We start from the raw sequence: 19,512 nt of genomic DNA, 5'->3' as shown, positions 1-19,512 counted from the left end.
ATAGCTGTTACTGAACTAAAACTTCAAATTTGCATTAGAATTCTTTCATTCATTTGTATATTTATATTATGTATGTCTATTGTTTACTGATAATAGAAAGTATATTAGCATTAGAAACTGGAACTAAATAGTTTATTATTAATATTTACTTTTAAATAAGAAATTAACTCATATATAATATTAAAGTTTAAAATATAATCCAAAGTTTGATTTCAAACTTACTGAAATAAATTTATGAAACAGTAGATCAGTAAAATTTTGAATGCAAGTCAACAAATGCAATGACATGGCCTTTAACCTGTGATCTGTAGTGAAAGGTTTAATGATGATTGTATGGCTTTCTTTGTGTAAGACTTAAGTGTGGTGAATATTATGACTTTTTTCACAGTCTGAAGATGAATTAGTAGATGATTCAGAAGATGAAGATGAAGAAATTGATTATGACGATGATCACATAGAAATGGAAGATGATATAAGGTTAGTGTTTCATATATTACTGTTCTATCTCTGATTAAAATGATTTTAGATAGAAGGAACTCTATACAATAATCACTCTTCCTTATGTGACTTTGATACATGATAATTGGAGATGTACTTCAAAGCAAAAGTGGTTAAAGTTCCAGAAACAAATTCTTAATAGAAGAACCAACAAGCTTTTGTTGCCAGAGAAAGACATCACAAACAAGCATCCAGTGCCGAACCACCTGATCATTTTATATATTACCTCTGTTTGTGTTATGATCATATTTAATTATAATTATCTTTGTACATTGTTGTAAACTAAATGCATGGGCAGACTAGCACAATTAACAAAGTAAGAAGTTGAGAAAATATGAATGATTTCTAAAATTTTTAAATACTATGTTACAGTATTAGACAAGAGACTTGAACAACAGAGCAAAGATGTAAAAATAAACACAGTTAGAAATGTAGCATTTTCCAGAAAACAGAGTTAGGAATGAAATAGTGAAATATGCCAAGCAATATAGAGTATATGTAACTGTGAGGATGTAGTTTTATACACTACAGGTCAGTTTTGTCGTGTGTGTGTTTATATATAGTTGATTTTACAGTTGTTAGTACCACATTATTTTTAAGTTTTATTTTCTAAATATCTTGATGGGCCTTTTTAATGAGTAATAAGTAAAAGGTTGGACAAAAGATAATATTAAGTATAGTTGTGTATTTTATTTTTCTAATATTATGAATCAGAAAAAAATTGTAATTCAGTGTGCTAAGTAATTTATAATCAATAAAAAAAAAAAATGTAATAACAAAAAAATTGACTCATGGGTACAAAAATCAAAATATCATGAAATTCTAAAACTTTTTTCTTAATATTAAAGGAAAAAGGATGATATTTGTAGTTTAAATCAGTTTGTCACACATAATTGTTCATTGTAAAACAATATTTTGTTCTTTAGATAAATGAGTATCACCTCAAGTTTCAGTGCAAATTATGGATGTTAACACTCAGAGCAGTGTGATTTGTGTTTCAAACTAAATTATGCATGTTATCTGAATGCAAATGTTTTCTTTGAAATCCATAAAATATGTTAAAATTTGATGAAATAGTTTTAAATTTCACTTGAATGATTCAAAATTATGTAATTTTAGAAAAGTTAGAACCTTAATGATTTAACTCTAGTAATCATCAGTTTATAGGGCACTGAAATGTTTAATTAAATTTACAAAATAGAAGTATGTCCATACATATTAAATATTCCTAGAATACTATAAAGCTTCTCTTTGTCATATGCTTAATTTTATGTCTTTTATCTTTTCACCAACAGTTTGTTTTTAAATTTTCCTTTCCAATTTTTTTTCTCTTATTCTTGATGCAGGTATGCCAACTTTTCCTCATGGTGTTCTACAATTGTTATAGGGCAAAGGTCATTCACAAAGTCTGCACACACTTGCAAATTATGCCATTTTGCTAAGACATTTTAAGAAGTGAAACTATATCATGTTATATAGGGTTAAAAAAAAATGCAACAGCCAAGTTGTACCATATCTGATGATTACAATTTTTTCAGTGTTTGGCATCAGATAAACTGTTAACACCAGTTACTTTAATTGAAAAAAAAAAAAGAATTTTATCAAAGTATGGATTTTTTGTTTTGTTAATTCACTTATAAAACTGGAAAAAGTGACATATTTTGTAAGATTTTTTGTACTGCTTTTAGCTCTTCCCAAGAAAAACAAGACAATAACCTTAGTAGCGAGCACTCAGCTACTTTAGAAAGGCTTCAACAGACCCAAAGACAAGATTATATGCGTGGCTCCTTATCAGGATCTGTGCAGGCCACAGACCGCCTCATGAAAGAGTTACGAGATGTTTACCGGTCTGAGAGCTTTAAGAAAGGTAAGAACATTTACAAAAAACATGCAATCTAAACAGCTGAGAGCTTTAACACGTTGGCTCCCATACTAATCACCAGTGGGTTGTGATACTCTTTCCAGTAATACCTACACTGCCCTCTGGTGAGTTGGGCTCTATTTTCTTTTAAAAGGGCCAGTTATTGGTTAGGACACAACTGCTACATAAACAGATGAGTGAGACATCAGGACATTTCTTTTCCAAGCCCACCTATTTTTTGTTAAGTTTTTTTTTGTTTTGTTTTATTAACCTGATAGTTGTATGTAGTATATTATAATAGACTAAGCAAATAAGTTTTAGACATAAAAGGATACAACAAAAAAAATGAATTTTATAACAAAATTGTTATTTTGACGTAGTGAATTTTAAAAAAGCATTAAAAACAATTTAAGTGAAATGTTATGTAAATTTTCCATTGTACTGTTTCCAAAAGATATTGGAAAACAAATACATCAGTTCACCATGAAAATAAAGATATTGAATAGTAAGAAAGTAGTACAAAGTGACATTATAGGTATAATCTGAAGTTGTATGATATGTCTTTTTGAAATAAGTAATGCATAGAGCAGGGCTACCTTGACATTTATCACAGTATATGCAAACTTTTCTGTTCTTTCTGTCTGCTTATTTTGCAGTCATTGTCTTTCTTATTGCACTGTAGCAGCCAATGCATCTTTTATGAATTATTTTGTTAGACTTGTCTCTTCCAGTTCAAGTCTTCATAATGTGCCCTGGCTCTTCCTGCTGTTGTCCTTGGTGTTACTGTTGCTAGAACATTTACTATATGCAGTGATTCAGTGACTGATTTTTGCAACTCATGCATTTGTAGGTTGTTTTTTATATGCTTTATTGAATAACATCAAAGCATTTGCTACTGCTATGTTTAACAAAAACTCGAAGGCAATTTTATGATACCATCTGATACTCTTCCTAAGTGGCAAGAAATAGCTGGACATTTGATCAGACATGTCTGTTCCTTGTTTTTATGATTTTGTAATGAAGAACCATTTCTGCTTTTTGATATTAACATTACTGATTCTCTGTCCAGTTTCCTTGAAACTCAGATCATGATTCATTGACAGCATAAAAACATCACATTTGTCCTTCCATTTTGCAATCACAATTCCATCATCTTGTTGACAACCTACAATTTTTCCCTTTAGTTTTGCACTTATAATTTCCATGTGGTTACCCTTTCTGTTCACTTGTTCTTAAAAGGTGGATTTGATGCTTTAGCAACTTCTTTGATAAATCGATTGATGTATAGAAATTATCTATAGTGACTGTTCTAGATAGCCTTTAGCAAGATCAAGGACTGTTTGAGTTGCATGTGTGATTCCACCTAAGAGATACTGTCTCTGTTGCTGTGTTTCATCTCTTCCAGCAAAAAGTGTTGGTGCAGGTGTAATCTTGGAATCGCATAGTTTATACACTTTTAAACTATATTTGTGTGCCTTCCTAGGATTATATTGACGAAACATTAGGTGACCTTACTATAGCACCATTGTTTCATCTGATGCAGTGTATTCGAGTGGAATATTAGTTCTTGTAAAAAATGTTTTCAATAATCTCAAGTAACCTTCTAATTTTTCCAATATAATCTCTCCCAATTGTTTGATTATCTGCAAAACAAACAAAATGTAGAAGTGCTTGAAAAACCTATTTCTTGACATTTATTTGTGATATGTAAGAACTTCTGAAGAAGATATCTTTCTGCCAGTAGTAGGCAATCTATGGGTATCTCAAAAGTCCCATATACATAAGTTCCAGGAGCAATAAATAAAAAAGTTTTTTGGTTGGAACTGTTCACTGGGCACCATTCATAAGATAGAGTGTGCTGTTGGGCATTACCATTAGTTTCATGCAGTATTTTCAAAATCTTCAGGTGTGAGGGCTTTTTCATCTTCTGAGTTGGAAGTTTCATTACTAGTAGGTTCATCATTTTTATTTTTAGTATTTGAATTTTCCTCAATTTTTGAAGAATCTGATCTTGATTTTCTTTTTTTAAAAGCTTTAAAAATATTTACTGGCACATCAGATTGTTTCGAACTCATATTTCAACGTATAGAAAAAATATTTAAATTATTTGAAAAAGAGAAAAAATTAAATGTTATATATATTCATATACCAAAAATGTTATGCTTTTGAAATTCTAGCATGGGTTGGTTCTGTAGGACAGTATAACTAAATCTATTCTTAGGTTCTGAGTGATGCACCTGTGGTTCATGGGTCAAAAATGACCTTTACAGTGTCTTTGACTTGTACCTTACGTTAATATAAAAAAAACTTTACACTCTTCATAAAAAAAAAAAAAAAGTAATTGTAAAATGACTAGTGAGATCCTGAAAAGTATCGGCAAAATAGGCTTGGAAGCCAACGTGTTACAAAAGGAGGGTAAAGGACAATTGTGAGGAAATGTAACAGAAAAAATAACTGTACAGAAAATGATATAACAAGAAGCTTAAATAGTGAAGAATGTTTACAAAAGATTAAACAAAGTTACAAGTATTGCAAGTTTACCACTCAAAAGCTTAAAATTTTAATAATTTTGTAATATCAATTTTGTTATTCTCAAAGACAAAGTACAAATTTTATGTCTCATAAAGATTGTACTTAAGGTATTTTCTGTTCTGTATGCTTCAGTATGGAACTTCTTACATTTACTTTAAAGAAAATAATTATGAAGTGTAGAATTTCCCTTGTTGTATCCTTTGTTATTCTGTTTACTTCACAGGTGTTTTTGCTGTTGATTTAGTAAATGACAGCTTGTATGAGTGGAATGTTAAATTGCTTATGGTTGATCCAGATAGTCCTCTACATAATGATTTAGTCCAGTTAAAGGAAAAAGATGGAAAAGACTATATTCTCCTTAATATTCTCTTCAATGTAAGTACTTGCTAAGTTGACTTAATCATCAAAATTTTTAAAGTAGTCAAATCTTGTATTACATTTTGTACGAGTCGATTGATGGAACGGTTTAAAGTGATTACATGGTACTTGTGTTATAAAAAGCTGATCTTAAAAGAAAAATTTGTAAACTGGACCAAATGCTTTTGAATTTCTAAGTAAGAATTTATAGAACATCAGTAAGTTACATGTTTACTTGTATATTGATGGTTGCACATCTTTTAGGTGCAAAGGGCACACTACAATATCAGACCTCAAAATTTAAGTAGAAATAATCTTTTTTTATGTTCTAAAGTATTTAGGATTGATATTTTATCATGCAACATTTAATATAATTCACACAGAAAACAGTTCGAACTGTTACTTCTGTACAGCTCCAAGGAGTCATCCCTGTAAACATTACATTTATTCTATTAATGTTTTTTGGAATTTTTATTCCCTTTTCAAAATGTGTTTATATTCACTAAGAGGCTATGATCTCTTGTAGATACAATGACTTATGTCTTGTGTAATAGCATGTGGTCTGAACAGTTACTAATGAAATTTGTCTTTTAAAATGGGTGAAGTCAAAATAGAAAAATGTGTGATTTATGTATTTCAAACAATAGCTTGAGCAATAATAATTGGTTTCTTGAGAAAGTGGCTACTAGACTTCTTGCAGGGGTGAACAGAAGACAAATACAAAGTCTAGAACACTTAAGAACAAACCACAGATATATAGTTTCTTTAAACATTTCTGAAAGCTCTTCAAAAACTACAGGAATTTTTCTTCTGTGATAAAATATGAGGTAAATGTAGTAAGTATGGTGATGGCAGAATATCTTGGCGACTTACTTTTATTAGTAATTATTTTTAAATTATGTTCAAACAATGCACTCAAACAACACTTTCTAATTATTGTATTTTTAAAATGTTTATTACATACAATGATCTCAACCAACAACATTATGATCAAGAAAATCATGATTCTAACCTGATAAAAAAAAAAAATAACAGTGAGGCTCTAGTTTACCAATGATTCTTTGTCAGTTTGTGTTGTATTTTTAGGATGTGTAGCTTAAAATGGTAACTATTTCAGTTGGCAAAAATAAAGTATCAAAATTTGTTAGTTTCTACTTGATTAATATTAATTATCTGGAAACATTTTGATCAACAATGAAAGAAATTACTATTCTGAAATGATCTTTTGCTGCTGTTTTATTTTCAGGACAGTGTCTCACAACATAAATTTGTTAAGCTAACAGTGTAAAATCTGATAAAATTACTAAAATCATATGAATTTTTTAAAGCAGAAACTAGATATATTTTAGTACGTTTCATCGTTTCATACAGTTTGATTAATTATTGCTATTGTGGGAAGGAAAAGGTCAGGAATTGACACCCTCTTTGGTTCAGAAAGGGTTGAGAAATGGCTATGCACTGTATTAGAAAATATATCCTTTAAGTTTAGGAAGAATAAATGTATGTAACATTTGTTATGATTTTTAACAACACAATATAAAAATTAAAATGTCTGACTTACTGTTTAGTTAAAATAAAGTATTTGGTTGTTTAAAAAATAATGGAGGATTTTAAGTTTTAACTTTAAGAAATGAAAAAATTGAAAAACAACTTTTATTTGTCAAAATAGGAACCTAGTGAATCTATACACTTGTCAGTGGGAAACAAGATTTATTTATGTCATAACAATAAAACACTGAAGTCCTAGAACTAAAAAATTCTTTAAAGCCATTCTGTGCTGAAGTTCTGTTGTTGAATCTTTTGTCCTGTAAAAAGTTGTCCAAATGCTTGAAAAAGTCTGGGGAGTAAGTGGGATGAGGCAAAGTTTTAATAGCCCAATTTGATGAGTTTCTGGAGCATCATTTGAGCAAAGTGTGGCCAAGCATTATCATGAAGCAAGATTGGTGCACTTTGATTAATTAGTGCTAGCATTTTTTCATGCAACTTTCTATGCTTTTTTACCAGTTCTTGATAGTAAACTTCTGCAGTGATATTCTGGCACTGGTTGAGCAAGCTGTAATTGATAATACCAGCTGCAGACCACCATGCAGTGACCATAATCTTCTGTTGGTGCAACTTTGGTATTGGAAAGTGTTTTTGAGCTTTGTAACTGTTAAGCCACTATGCAGATTGCTTTCTGTTTTCACATGGATCCACTTTTCATCACAGGTGACAATTTTAATCAAGAAATGGATCATTTCTGTTGCACAAAATTGGCACAGAGCACAATTCAAAATGGCAATTTTTCTGATTATCAATTTCGATGTTGAGTTTTTATAACTTGTTTGAGATGGTCCGAAATTATGGAAATAACGACATACAATTCTTTTGCTATTTCTCAAACAGTTTGGCATGGGTTTCTTTCCACAAATGTTCTCAGTTGGTCAAATTCAGCAGCAGAAGGATGTCCTTTAAGACACATCTCCATTAGAAACATTTTGGAACCAACACTGTATTGCACATTTGGAGGTGGTGGTTTTGCTCTATGCTTGGTTGATATTGTAAGCTGTTTGCAATGCACAGTGACCAAGTTTGAATTCATGCAGAAAAATAGTGAACAATTTTTTTTGTTATCCATCATTAATTGTAAGAGTTTGAGATATTGGAAATAAAGTTTGAAAAAAGAATAAAGTAAAAGCACTAATAAATAGAAGAAAGCTTTAGTTTTTCAATGGTGTATATGAAGTCATAAAAAAACAGGTTTCTTATCCCTATAAATGAATAAAATTTTGATATGAAATTCTGCCATTATTTTTTGGATAACCTAATATGATTTAGCTTTATCTTTGAAAATTTCTCAACAACTTGTGTTTTGATTAGTTTGTAGTTATATTTTTACATACTTTAAAATTTAATGCATACCTTTTAGGGTACAAATTTTGTTCTTGGTTCCATAGGGCTATTTAAGCCAAAAAAAAGTTAATTGGCTACATTTTTTTCCTTTTGCATTGCTTCTCTCATAACATAATGGAGTTAAATCCAGGATTTTCCTGGTTGCATGGAGCTGCAAATGAAATGCCCCTCTATGTTAGATCTGCCATTTGCAATTTGGTTGGCGATCAGCATCTTCATTGAAAAAGAATAAAAGAGCAACAGATGTCCAACTTTCAATTCATAGATGTTTTCCAGATGTGCTTTCAAATATCAATGATGAAAATTGATATGGAAAGATATGAGGCAATAAATGAGGCAAACCCAATCATATCATTCCCTGATGATAAAATAAAAAGCAAGATCAGCCAAACCAAACAGAAAACCCTCGGTGTGGATTCCTGTATGTGGTGAGGTTACCTCCTCTGGAATCTAAACATCCACCTGTGTGTTTGCTGTGTGTGGTGACCCATGATGGGGAGGAGAGGATCCTGGTGGTTGAGGGGTCCAACCCTAACACACCACTTTGGCCTTGAATTCCTGAAAACAGGCAGCCTTTGGGTGGCTCCCCTTGGATCAGTTGGCTGGTCCACTTGGGCGAGGGTCAACCAAGTACCAGTGTTGGAAGTTCTCAATGGGTGTTTTGGACATTGTGTCTGATGCTGGTGTTTGGGTATAGTGCTCACGAAACTCTGGCGTTGCTGCAGTGTCCCTGCTGGACATGGTAGTGTGTCCCCTCATAGGGCTCCATGGTGGGTGGGTTCAGTGGGCACCGAAATTTTCTTTTTTCCTATGGATCCTCTAAATACCAATTTAATTAAAATAGTGAAAAAACAGTCAATAGGTAAACGATCACATCTTGAAGACTGATCAGCAATCTTCAACATCTGTACCACCAGTTGTACCTCATTTTCTCATCCTACATTCTCTATCAGAGAAACCTTCAGGACAAATGTCCCCCTTTTTTATTCAGAAGGGACTGGAGGGACTTTCTGGCTCTCCAAAGTCAGTAAAGAATCTTCGATCTGGAGACATTGGTTGAAGCATCCACATCCCAACACGGTGAACTGCTCTTGAATTCAAAGGCAATTGGGGATATACCTATTGAGGTTACACCTCATGCTACATTGAATTCTTCATGAGGAGTTATTGTCCCTGAGTCATAGATTATTGCTGGTTTCTCCACTCAAGGAGTTTCTGCAGTGAGGCGCATCTCTTCTCGCAAAGATGGAGTTACACAGCCAACAGATTACCTCGTTTTGACATTTACATCAACACGTGCCCCTAACTCCATCAAGGCAGGTTATCTAAATCCCCTCCGATGTTTCCAGTGACAGAGGTTCAGTCACTCAAAGATGTCATGACGTGGTTCCCTGACATGTGCTCATTGTGGTGGCAAGGACCACGATGTCTATGAGTGTGAAACAGACCCACGTTGTGTCAACTGCAGTGGTTCTCACCCTTCCTACTCTCGTTCTTGCCCGAAATGGTTGGAGGAAAAAAGAGGTGCAGCATTTGAAAACAACTCATAACATTACTTATTCTGAGGCTTGGAAATTGCTGTCCACCACTTCATCTCGGACATATGCTGCTGCACTTTATTCCACAACTACAGTGGGAGTGCAGACAGATCTCTCTGTGCCTCGAAGAGAATCATTCTCAAAACAAATGAAAAGCCTTATGACCTCCATGATTAAAAAAGTTGATGAATCAACACCCATCTCTTTCCCTTAAATACATTCCAACAAACTCCATGATCCACATCCTTTGGTTCCAGCTACAGGCATTTCTCCAGATACATCTTTTTCTCCTACCCCAAGATGCAAAACAATCATTCGTTCGTATCCTCAGTCACTGGAATCCCCTTTCAACAATAAAGACCTGCCCAATCAACTCAGGGCAGGATCCATGGAGATTGATTGACCTCCCCAAAATAAGGATAGTGAGGAAAAAAGACATGGTCGTAAACAGAAGGGTTCTCCAGCCAATTCGCCTACATGTCATTAAAAATGGCCACCTTGATACAATGGAACTGTTGTGGTTTACATTCTAATCTGTATGACATCAAAATACTAATTGCTTCCTACCATCCTGTATGTCTTTCCTCACAAGAAACATTTCTGAAATCTGCTGATACAGTCACCTTTCGACAGTTTTCTCTGTACAGATATGACCGGCTGTGTGATGGACGAGTACATGGAGGGGTGGCACTCTTGGTTGATCAGCATGTGCCCACCTTGTCTTTATCACTCAACACACCATTGGAGGCCGTAGCCATCCATGTTTCCTTGGGTCATACCATCACTGTTTGTTCTCTCTACCTGTCCCCTGGAGAGATGTATGATCAATCAGACCTTGATGCTCTCGTTGAACAGTTGCCATCTCCATTTCTAACCCTGGGGGCTTTAATAAACATCATCCACTCTTGGGAAGTGCTGTTATTGACAGGCAGTAATCATTTTCCTATACTTTTGAGAAAAAAACTGGCCGTAGTCCATGTCACTCAACCCACGTGCCCCAGTGGAAGCTGGTTCAGGCAGACTGGTCCACTTTCACTGCACTTGCAGAACTTGATCCTGCCATCATCTGTTAGCCATCAATAGATGACTGTGTGGCAGCAGTAACTGACTGTATTATACAAGAAGCTACTCAATATATTCCTAAAACCTCAACACGTTTTTCACTATATTTTTGTCCGTGGTGGACTCCTGTCTGCCATATGACACGGAATGCTCAAAAACGGGCCTGGGATACTTTCCGTAGATATCCCACACTTTCGAACCGTATCGCTTTCCAGTTGGCCCGTGCACATGCTAGGTAGGTAAGATGTCAACGCCAGAAGGAATCTTGGATTAAGTTCACAACTGGCATATCTTCTACCACCAGTTACAAAGTCATATGGGACAGGGTTTGAAGGGTCAGTGGACATTATAATTCTGTCCCTCTCTCGATCTTACTCTCTAATGGTCAAGAAGTATCTGATATCTGGAGCATCGTCTATACTCTTGGTGAAAGTTTTTGCCAGGTATCTAGCACTTCTTCTTGTTCCTTCACCTTCTTGGCCATCAAGACTTGGGCAGAGCATTCACCTCTTTCTTTTCAAACTGATTGTCTCTATGACTATAATCGTCCCTTTACACTGGTGAAACTCAAACTGGCCCTTCATCGGTCTGGCAGTGCATCTGTTGGACCAGATGTACACTATAATATGCTGCACTATCTCTCTCCTGCTTCTCTTGATATTCTTTTAATTGTTTTTAACCAGATCTGGCAGGAAAATGTTTTTCCTAATACCTGGCACCAGGCTATTATCTTACCTTTCTCTAAGCCTGGGAAAGATCCCAAGATTCCTTCAAACTACCCTCCAATTGCTTTGACGAGCTGTCTCTGTAAGGTTTTTAAATGCTGTTTTGTTTTACCTTCATTTCCTTTTATGAATTTTACTACATTTACTTTATTTTTATCTTTTTACTGGATGTTTGGCACAGATAGCCAAGCTGCTTTGTGCCATAAAACACTTAATCAACAAACCAACCAAACAGAAAAAGAAAAAAGCATACATCTGAAGAAGATATCCAAGGTGTTTTATTGTGAATTCTGTACTTGTTTGAAGGTCAACATAAGTATTCATTCCAAAAACAGTAAAATTGTAAGGTACTTGAATTTTTTTCATGAAAGAAAAAAATAAAAGAAACAAAAGAACAAGAAAACAAAGAGCAAAATGGCCCTGAAAAGGGTGCACTTTTTTAAAAAATGTAGCCAAAATTGCAGTTTTCAAATTTTGAACATTTATGCCTGCAGAAAATAAAAACGCCCTTGAGAATATTTGTTGTTCTGTTTTAGTACTAAATGCTTTACTTCACTGTTCAGATTTTGCAGTTAACATTCTGTAGTAATTGGCAATACATCAGGAAATTTTGCCACCCTGAGGTCTGCATTATGTGTTAATAAAATACTTAAAGTTAAATTTTGGGTAGATTGTGTTTTAATTAAGAGTTTGAAATATGCAATGTGTCATTGAACTATTTTAATAGTTTGAGGTGTGTGACTTTTTGTAATGACCATTTTCTTTCTAGGAAACATTTCCTTTTGAACCTCCATTTGTGAGAGTAGTACATCCTGTCATAACTGGAGGTTATGTACTTGGTGGTGGTGCCATCTGTATGGAATTACTGACAAAACAGGTATTTTGTTACATATATATGTATTAACTATAAAAGTTCTAATGAGATTTATATAAATTATCTGTTTATTACAGAGTCCTTAATAACATAGATCACAGAAAAATGCATAGAAAAATATTGTCAATATTTATGGAAAATGTTTTCACCTAAATTTTTGGTCATTCATTTGCATTTAGGCAAATAATACAGAATTGATCATGGTGTAATATAGAAACTCATCAGTTGTGAATGGTGTATATCAGAAATAGTACTTTTCTGCCAATTAGAAAGTTTCAACTTTTAAGATAAATCTTTTAAGGTAAAGGAAGATGAGAACTAATGTTAACAGTATGGTATTGTAATTTAATATCTGTAATTTAATGAATTCTTTATGTAGGTATAAAACATTTAGTATTAATTAATTCTGTTGATTTCTGGACTTTCCAACAAATCAGATTCATCCATTCAAACACTTCACCTGCCATTTTATCTTCTTGGGATTATTAGCTTTAAAGTCACAAAGTTTTAAGAATTGGTCTTGATTGTAAGATATTTTGGATATTCTCTGCCAGTGAAGTGATCTGAGAGAGAGAGAGAGTAGCACACAACTATCAAAAACAACTTTATGTAGTTCTGGTCTGAGAAAGTTAATTGTTAACTGACAGGTACTTCAAACTCAAAATTAATGAGTATACGGATCAAACACTGCAGTACCATAAAGAAAAACCTATAAGCTGAGAAGGTGTTTCTGTTAAACCTTTTGCAATGGTCTCCTGTAATTAGCAGGAGCCTGGCTGGGGAAGTGTCCTTCTGCAACAATAGATACAGTAACACTGATTTCTCTTAACACAGATTTTATTAAAGATTACAAGTATCTTGTAAATAATGACATTATTTTAAGTAAACATGTTATCCATCTGTTGTAGTTGTTTCTGGCTGGGGAAGTATCCTTCTGCAACAATAGATACAGTAACACTGATTTCTCTTAACACAGATTTTATTAAAGATTACAAGTATCTTGTAAATAATGACATTATTTTAAGTAAACATGTTATCCATCTGTTGTAGTTGTTTCTGGCTGGGAAGTATCCTTCTGCAACAATAGATACAGTAACACTGATTTCTCTTAACACAGTTTTTATTAAAGATTACAAGTATCTTGTAAATAATGACATTATTTTAAGTAAATATGTTATCCATCTGTTGTAGTTGTTTGCAAACAGACTAAATAATTTGAGTGGTAGTTGATTTTCATTAAGTATAGAAATATTGTTATTTACATCAGTTTTTTTAGTTTTATTTGCATGACCTCTAGCACCTCCTAAATGAACATCAAAAGTTTGTTGAGGTAAATATTTATATTTTTCATTTTCTCTACAGTGTCACTAACTCTAGATATTAAAATCAATTTACAGTACAATTAAATGCTTAAAATTAACAAATAGAAAAAAATATTTCTTTTAATTTTGTATAGATTTTCTTGACTGATACACTGCTGGCCAAAATCTTAAGGCCAATGAACATAAAGGAAAAATATGCATTTTTGCATTGTTAGACTCAACCACTTGTTTGAGTAGAGCTTCAAAAGATGAAAATAACAAAAGGGAAAATAAAAAAACTTTCTTAGCATTTTAATAGGGAAAATGTGAACACTATGAAATTAGCCTAAATACTAGCTGGTCAAAAGTTTAAGACCATACCAAATAGAAGTCCTAAATAGGGTAAGAAATGCCCAACAAGAAGTCTCAGTAGTGAGTTGCACGGCTGTCATTGCGAATAATTCAAACATTCATTTTGGCATGGTTGATATTATTGTTTGCAGAAGGCTGGCTGGAATGTTATTCCAAGTGATGAAGATGGCTTTACGAAGATCATGCACTGTTTAGAATTGACATCGATTTCTATAGACTTCCCTTGCCATCCACCCCCAAACATTTTCAATGGGGTTTAGTTCAGGCGAACACGCTGGATGGTCCAAAAGAATCACGTTATTCGCCATGAAAAATTCCTTTTTTCTGCAGACAATGTGGATTGCAGCGTTGTCCTGCTGAAAGATCCAGTCATTTCCACACAAGCCGAGGGCCTTCAGTCAATGAGGATGCTCTTGCCAACATGCCAATGTAGCCAGCTGCTGTTTGATACCCCTGTATTACCTGAGGCTCCATTGTTCCATGGAAGGAGAAAACACCCCAGATCATGATGGAACCTCCTCCACTGTGCCATGTAGAAAATGTGTCTGGTGGTATATCCTTATCATGCCAGTAACGTTGGAAGCCATCTGCACCATCCAGGTTAATTTTTTCTCATCAGAGAACAAAACCTTTGTCCAGTTTTCTATGTCCCATGTTTGGTGCTTCTCAAGTTTAACCGAGCTGTTTCGTGGTGTTGTGGAAGGAAGCGTGACCTCTGAAGACGTTTACAGTTTTTAAAGCCTTTCTCTTGTGGATACCGTCTTATTGTCTTGAGTTGCATTCTGCATCCGTAAAGGCCTTAATCTGGTTCGACGATCAGCTGGTATCTTGCCAGACAACCCGTTGAATCTTCCAGCTTAACGCCAGCGGGAATTTTCTTGGGCCGATCACTTGAAATTCTCATTCCACATCCCTCAGGGTCTTTTAAGAAATGCAACAGCAGTTTTGCTGTGCATAATCTCACCAGTGATGACACGTTGAGAGAGACCTAGCTTTTGCAGCTCGACAATTCTGCCACGTTCAAACTCTGTCAACTTTTTATCCTTTGCCGTGTTTTTACCCAATGTAACACAGGAGATGTCAGTGGGAGATGTTGACTACACTTATGCTTGAACACGAATGACTAAATTTCATTATGTCTTTACCGATTAACGCTTAGTTTCAGTATGGTCTTAAACTTTTGACCAATTAGTATTTAGGCTAATTTCATAGTGTTTACATTTTCACTATTAAATGATAAAAAGGTTTTTTATTGTTATTTTCCCTTTTGTTATTTTCATCTTTTGAAGCTCTACTCAAATAAATGGTTGGGTCTAACAATGCAAAATGCATATTTTTTCTTTATGTTCATTGGCCTTAAGATTTTGGCCAGTAGTGTATGTGTAACTTGCTTAATTTTTAAGGTTTTATTTTTCGTTCCTGCCTTTTACCAGCTATTATTTGTCTTAACACAAATCAACAGTTTTTCTAAGACCTGTTAGTGTTGTCGACAAATGTGCAAGCCTTGTCCAAAATCATGGGCCTTGAGAACTGGGGCAGTATTTAAGATTAATTTTCAAAATGTTTAAGCCTTTCAATTATACATTTTAAAATGTAAATAATGTGCAATTAAGTAACATGTAAAAGTAAAATATAAATGTAATTTAATTATCTCTAACATATTTACATCGGAAACAACTTTCATGGACAAAGCAGTCAACAGCACTGCTGGCAGGTATGTCTACCTGATGATGAAAAGTGAGAGTTAATTTCAAAATAACTGTTGTTGGAGGGTAGTGTAAAAATATTAAGTAAAGTAATAAGCATTTATAGGTGGTAAAAAAAACAACAACAATATTTGTAGCCTTGGTAGATGGAGTATTTCCCATCCTACACACTTCTCAGGTGTTGCCTATCGTCAGTCTTCCCTCGTTTTATAATTTTGTCTTATATCATCTTTGGTGTGAATAAACATGGTAACGTAAAGGTTAAAATGTGTCATTCAGACAAATTTTTCATTAAACATGGGTCACTGCCCATATTCTTAACTTGTAGCTTTCTGAGATTGGTAACATACTCTATTATTTATTGTTAACAGATTGGCCTGTCAAAGCATGTTACTCTACTTGTGTTGAGTGTTTGACACAGTACAGTATTAAAGTTAAATTTTGTGAAACATTATTAAGATGTATTAGAACTGTTTCTACTTTTTTGCCAGTTTAGGTTACTGAATAGCTTAGACATAAAATAGTTTCTTGCCATTTTTATTTTGTGCCTGTCATACTTTTTATGTATGAAATGTAGTTAACCCATTTTGTTTGTCAATGTATATGTTAAGAAAATTGGCACCAAAACATAGTCTATGTATCTTGGTCAATTTTTGATTTTCTAGTTTCAGATGGAAATATTAGGAAATTTTTTGTTTTCAGTATTCTGTTGACACATGCTTTCTGAATTCTCTCATTTACATTCTAACTTCAATAATACAGCTTCTATAGTACCTAACTAAGTAGAAATACAAATTATGCAGATGAACGAGGAAAATTTGAATGTCCTACGTTCTTGTTTTGCTAAGATAACAATAAATTTATAAAATTCACCAGATAAACTTCTCCCATTATTCCAAACAAATTATCTGCTCCTGCTGACTTGTCTGATAAATATATTTATAATAAAAAAAAAAAAAAGAGCATATTATAATATACAAGAGCCTTAAGTGTTAATTTTTGTGGCCAAAGACTATAGGCTCTCAAGAAAAACTGAGTAAAATTGTTACTCTAATTAGTGAAGGATTATTTCTTTTAACCTATTTATAACTTGGTTAGAAAACTTCATAAATAAATGTGTTGGCACATTCTGTTCCTGTGTGTTCAAAACATGCATTTGAAAACATGAATAATTTTTTTGGACAACTGGCAGAATGAGAAAAAAAAAATGTAGAATTACTGCAGGACAACATCTAAGAGCAAATGGCTTCAATGCTAAAGTAAGTGCTAAGTTTCTCACTTTTTTGCCATAGATTTTTAAGAAAAGTAACTAAAATGAAAAAAACTTCATAAGTTAAGTAACAAGACTTGCATAAAATTTAATTTTGGAAGTTAGAAAGGTTCTCAGCACATGACAGTAATTTAACTGTTTGTTTGTCATAAGTTGTGCCTGCAATATTTCTTTCTGTTTTAATGCTTTTCATGCAAAGAGAGGGTCAAAAGTTAAACCGTTAAATGAAAATGGTCATTAAACAATTAGAAAGGATGTTACTAATCTTCTTTTGGGTTTTTCACCTTGTTACTTTACCAAACATTGAGGATTTTGCTAGTGTTAGAGTAGAGAAAATAAAACATTTTCATTTTCCTTTAGTACGTCCTGGAGGTGGTTATGCAAATGAAATCTGAAAGTGAAAGATGAAAAAAACAACTTATTATTACATGAAAGTCACCTTTGAATAGGATCGAATCAGTAAAGGCCCTTCACATTTGCAGACAGATCTTTAGAAATGCTTTATAAAACAATGTCTTTGTGTTTAACAGATGAATATTGTGCACTAAAAGTCTTTTAAATTTCCTGGAGATATATTAAGTAAACTCTGTTATAACTTGTATAGTTTCATCCTTAACAAGGGATTTTTTTTTTGTAGGATCATAGGAAATTTATATATTTTAAATCTTGTTTTCAATGTGATGTGTTGATGTAGTTGGAGCTTAGTAATAAATGTAAGTAATTTGACAGTGAAACATCAAATCCAACAAAAAATTATTGTAGCTTGAACTAGGGCTACTAAATTCAGATTTATATGGATACTTTGATGTAAAATGTACACAGCTTTATGTGAGGTTGAGGTATTGACATTGTACAGTATGTCATGATTCTCTGATGAAACTAGTTGGTTTAAGCAAAGGACATTCAGATTTCTAGTGATTTTAAGTGTTTACCATATTGGAATTCAGTGTTATAAAACAACTATAGGTGCTTTGTTTTAATGACACTTAACCTTATTTACTATTTCAGTTTTAAAGTACAGATGAAAGAGTTCATTTCTTTCATTACAGGGATGGAGTAGTGCTTACACTGTGGAAGCTATAATCCTGCAAATTGCCGCTACTTTAGTTAAGGGAAAAGCTCGTGTGAAGTTTGTCGGCACCAAAGTACCAGTAATAGCAATTTTTATATTCTTTATTATAGTATTTCATATAACTGTGATTACCTGTTACCTACCATTAAAGCAAACTTGGTGTGCTTTTTTTTTTTTTATTCCAAGGGATGATAAGGATGTACCTAAATAATGGTTTTACACACTGAACCCAGTGAAATGTACAGACTTATAGGGCTTTTCTTTCATGAAACATATAATAAATGAACCAAATATTTAAAAATGTATAATTCATTAACTTTTCTAATTTCCTCTGGTTCATGAGAATACAGAATGCCTGTTTCCTCAAGAGTCAACACTTTGACTCAAATTAGCTTTAATGTTTCTTGAAGTAGTGAAGTCATATGAAAGTGTAAAATGCATGAAAAGTGAATCTTTTGTTTATTGGGAGAAAGTGAATAAATATATTCTTATTGTGTTATTGTTTTTATCATTCTTTGATTGGAATGGGTTACTTTTTGTGCTGCTTTGTGTCATACTTGAGAAAGGAAATGCATTGTGCTGATACATCAGTGGGTAGACACACAATGATTTATAAGCTCAAGAAATAATGTTTTATCCATGTTGGAACATGCTAACTGTTTTAATAGGATATTGATCTGTCTTCTTCAGGTATGATCAGTAATAAGCTATACAGTTTATATAACATGAGGTGAATTCCAGACATCTACCCTAATATATCAGTATGAAACAGATCTTAAAATACCATGGAATGAAATTATCCAATTACACCAATCCAAAATCAACAGAGACTATTTAGAAACTAGAAATCATTAAAGCTAATAGTCTAGCTAAACTGTGATAATGGTCCAAGCAACATAAACCACAAAACTGACCAGACTTGACCATTAACTATATCTGATTATCTGCTGACATTATTTCTGTTTTACTTAAGTTTTTTGTTTTAGTAATGTGTTATCTAAGCTGTGTATGGCATATTAGTGATTATACCTGAAGAAGACAGACTAGTGTTCTGATGAAACTATGCTTACCTATTGATAGTTTGTACCATAATTGAATCAATGCAGTTTGTTTGTGTGTAGAAAGAAAGATTTAAACCATCTTAATCTAAATGTTTTACCAATGGTTTCATATCATGAAACAGTTAAAGGAAATTTTGTAGGTGTAATCAGTTGTTTTTTAAAATTAAAATAGCTGCTTAGATTTTCTAAACTTCTTCAGACAACTGATGTTTACAGATGATTTTGTTTCCAGTTAGCAGATATTTTACAGATGATTCAGTGAATATGATGTCCATGTATGACAGTATTAAGCAAAGTTTGACTGTTTTTACTGTTTTTATGCAGTAGTTTAGGAACCAAAATTCCCATGAGTTATATTGAATATTTCCAGAGATGCCAACCATTACGATTT

At 33.2% G+C, this 19,512-nt stretch overlaps 1 protein-coding gene across 1 annotated transcript in view; it reads left to right on the top strand.

Moving 5' to 3' along the window:
• Positions 1 to 19,512, top strand: part of LOC143239045 (ubiquitin-conjugating enzyme E2 Q1-like) — a 51,863-nt gene that overhangs the window by 28,265 nt on the left and 4,086 nt on the right. The window contains exons 4-8 of the mRNA XM_076479828.1: positions 389 to 477; positions 2,187 to 2,365; positions 5,115 to 5,266; positions 12,235 to 12,342; positions 18,038 to 18,139. Of these exons, the coding sequence (XP_076335943.1) occupies positions 389 to 477; positions 2,187 to 2,365; positions 5,115 to 5,266; positions 12,235 to 12,342; positions 18,038 to 18,139 (630 nt within the window). The remainder of the gene's footprint in view (positions 1 to 388; positions 478 to 2,186; positions 2,366 to 5,114; positions 5,267 to 12,234; positions 12,343 to 18,037; positions 18,140 to 19,512) is intronic.

Source organism: Tachypleus tridentatus, chromosome 13 (assembly GCF_004210375.1).
Source record: "Tachypleus tridentatus isolate NWPU-2018 chromosome 13, ASM421037v1, whole genome shotgun sequence".
Classification (NCBI taxonomy): Eukaryota; Metazoa; Arthropoda; class Merostomata; order Xiphosura; family Limulidae; genus Tachypleus; species Tachypleus tridentatus.
This window is presented reverse-complemented; position numbering and strand designations above follow the sequence as displayed.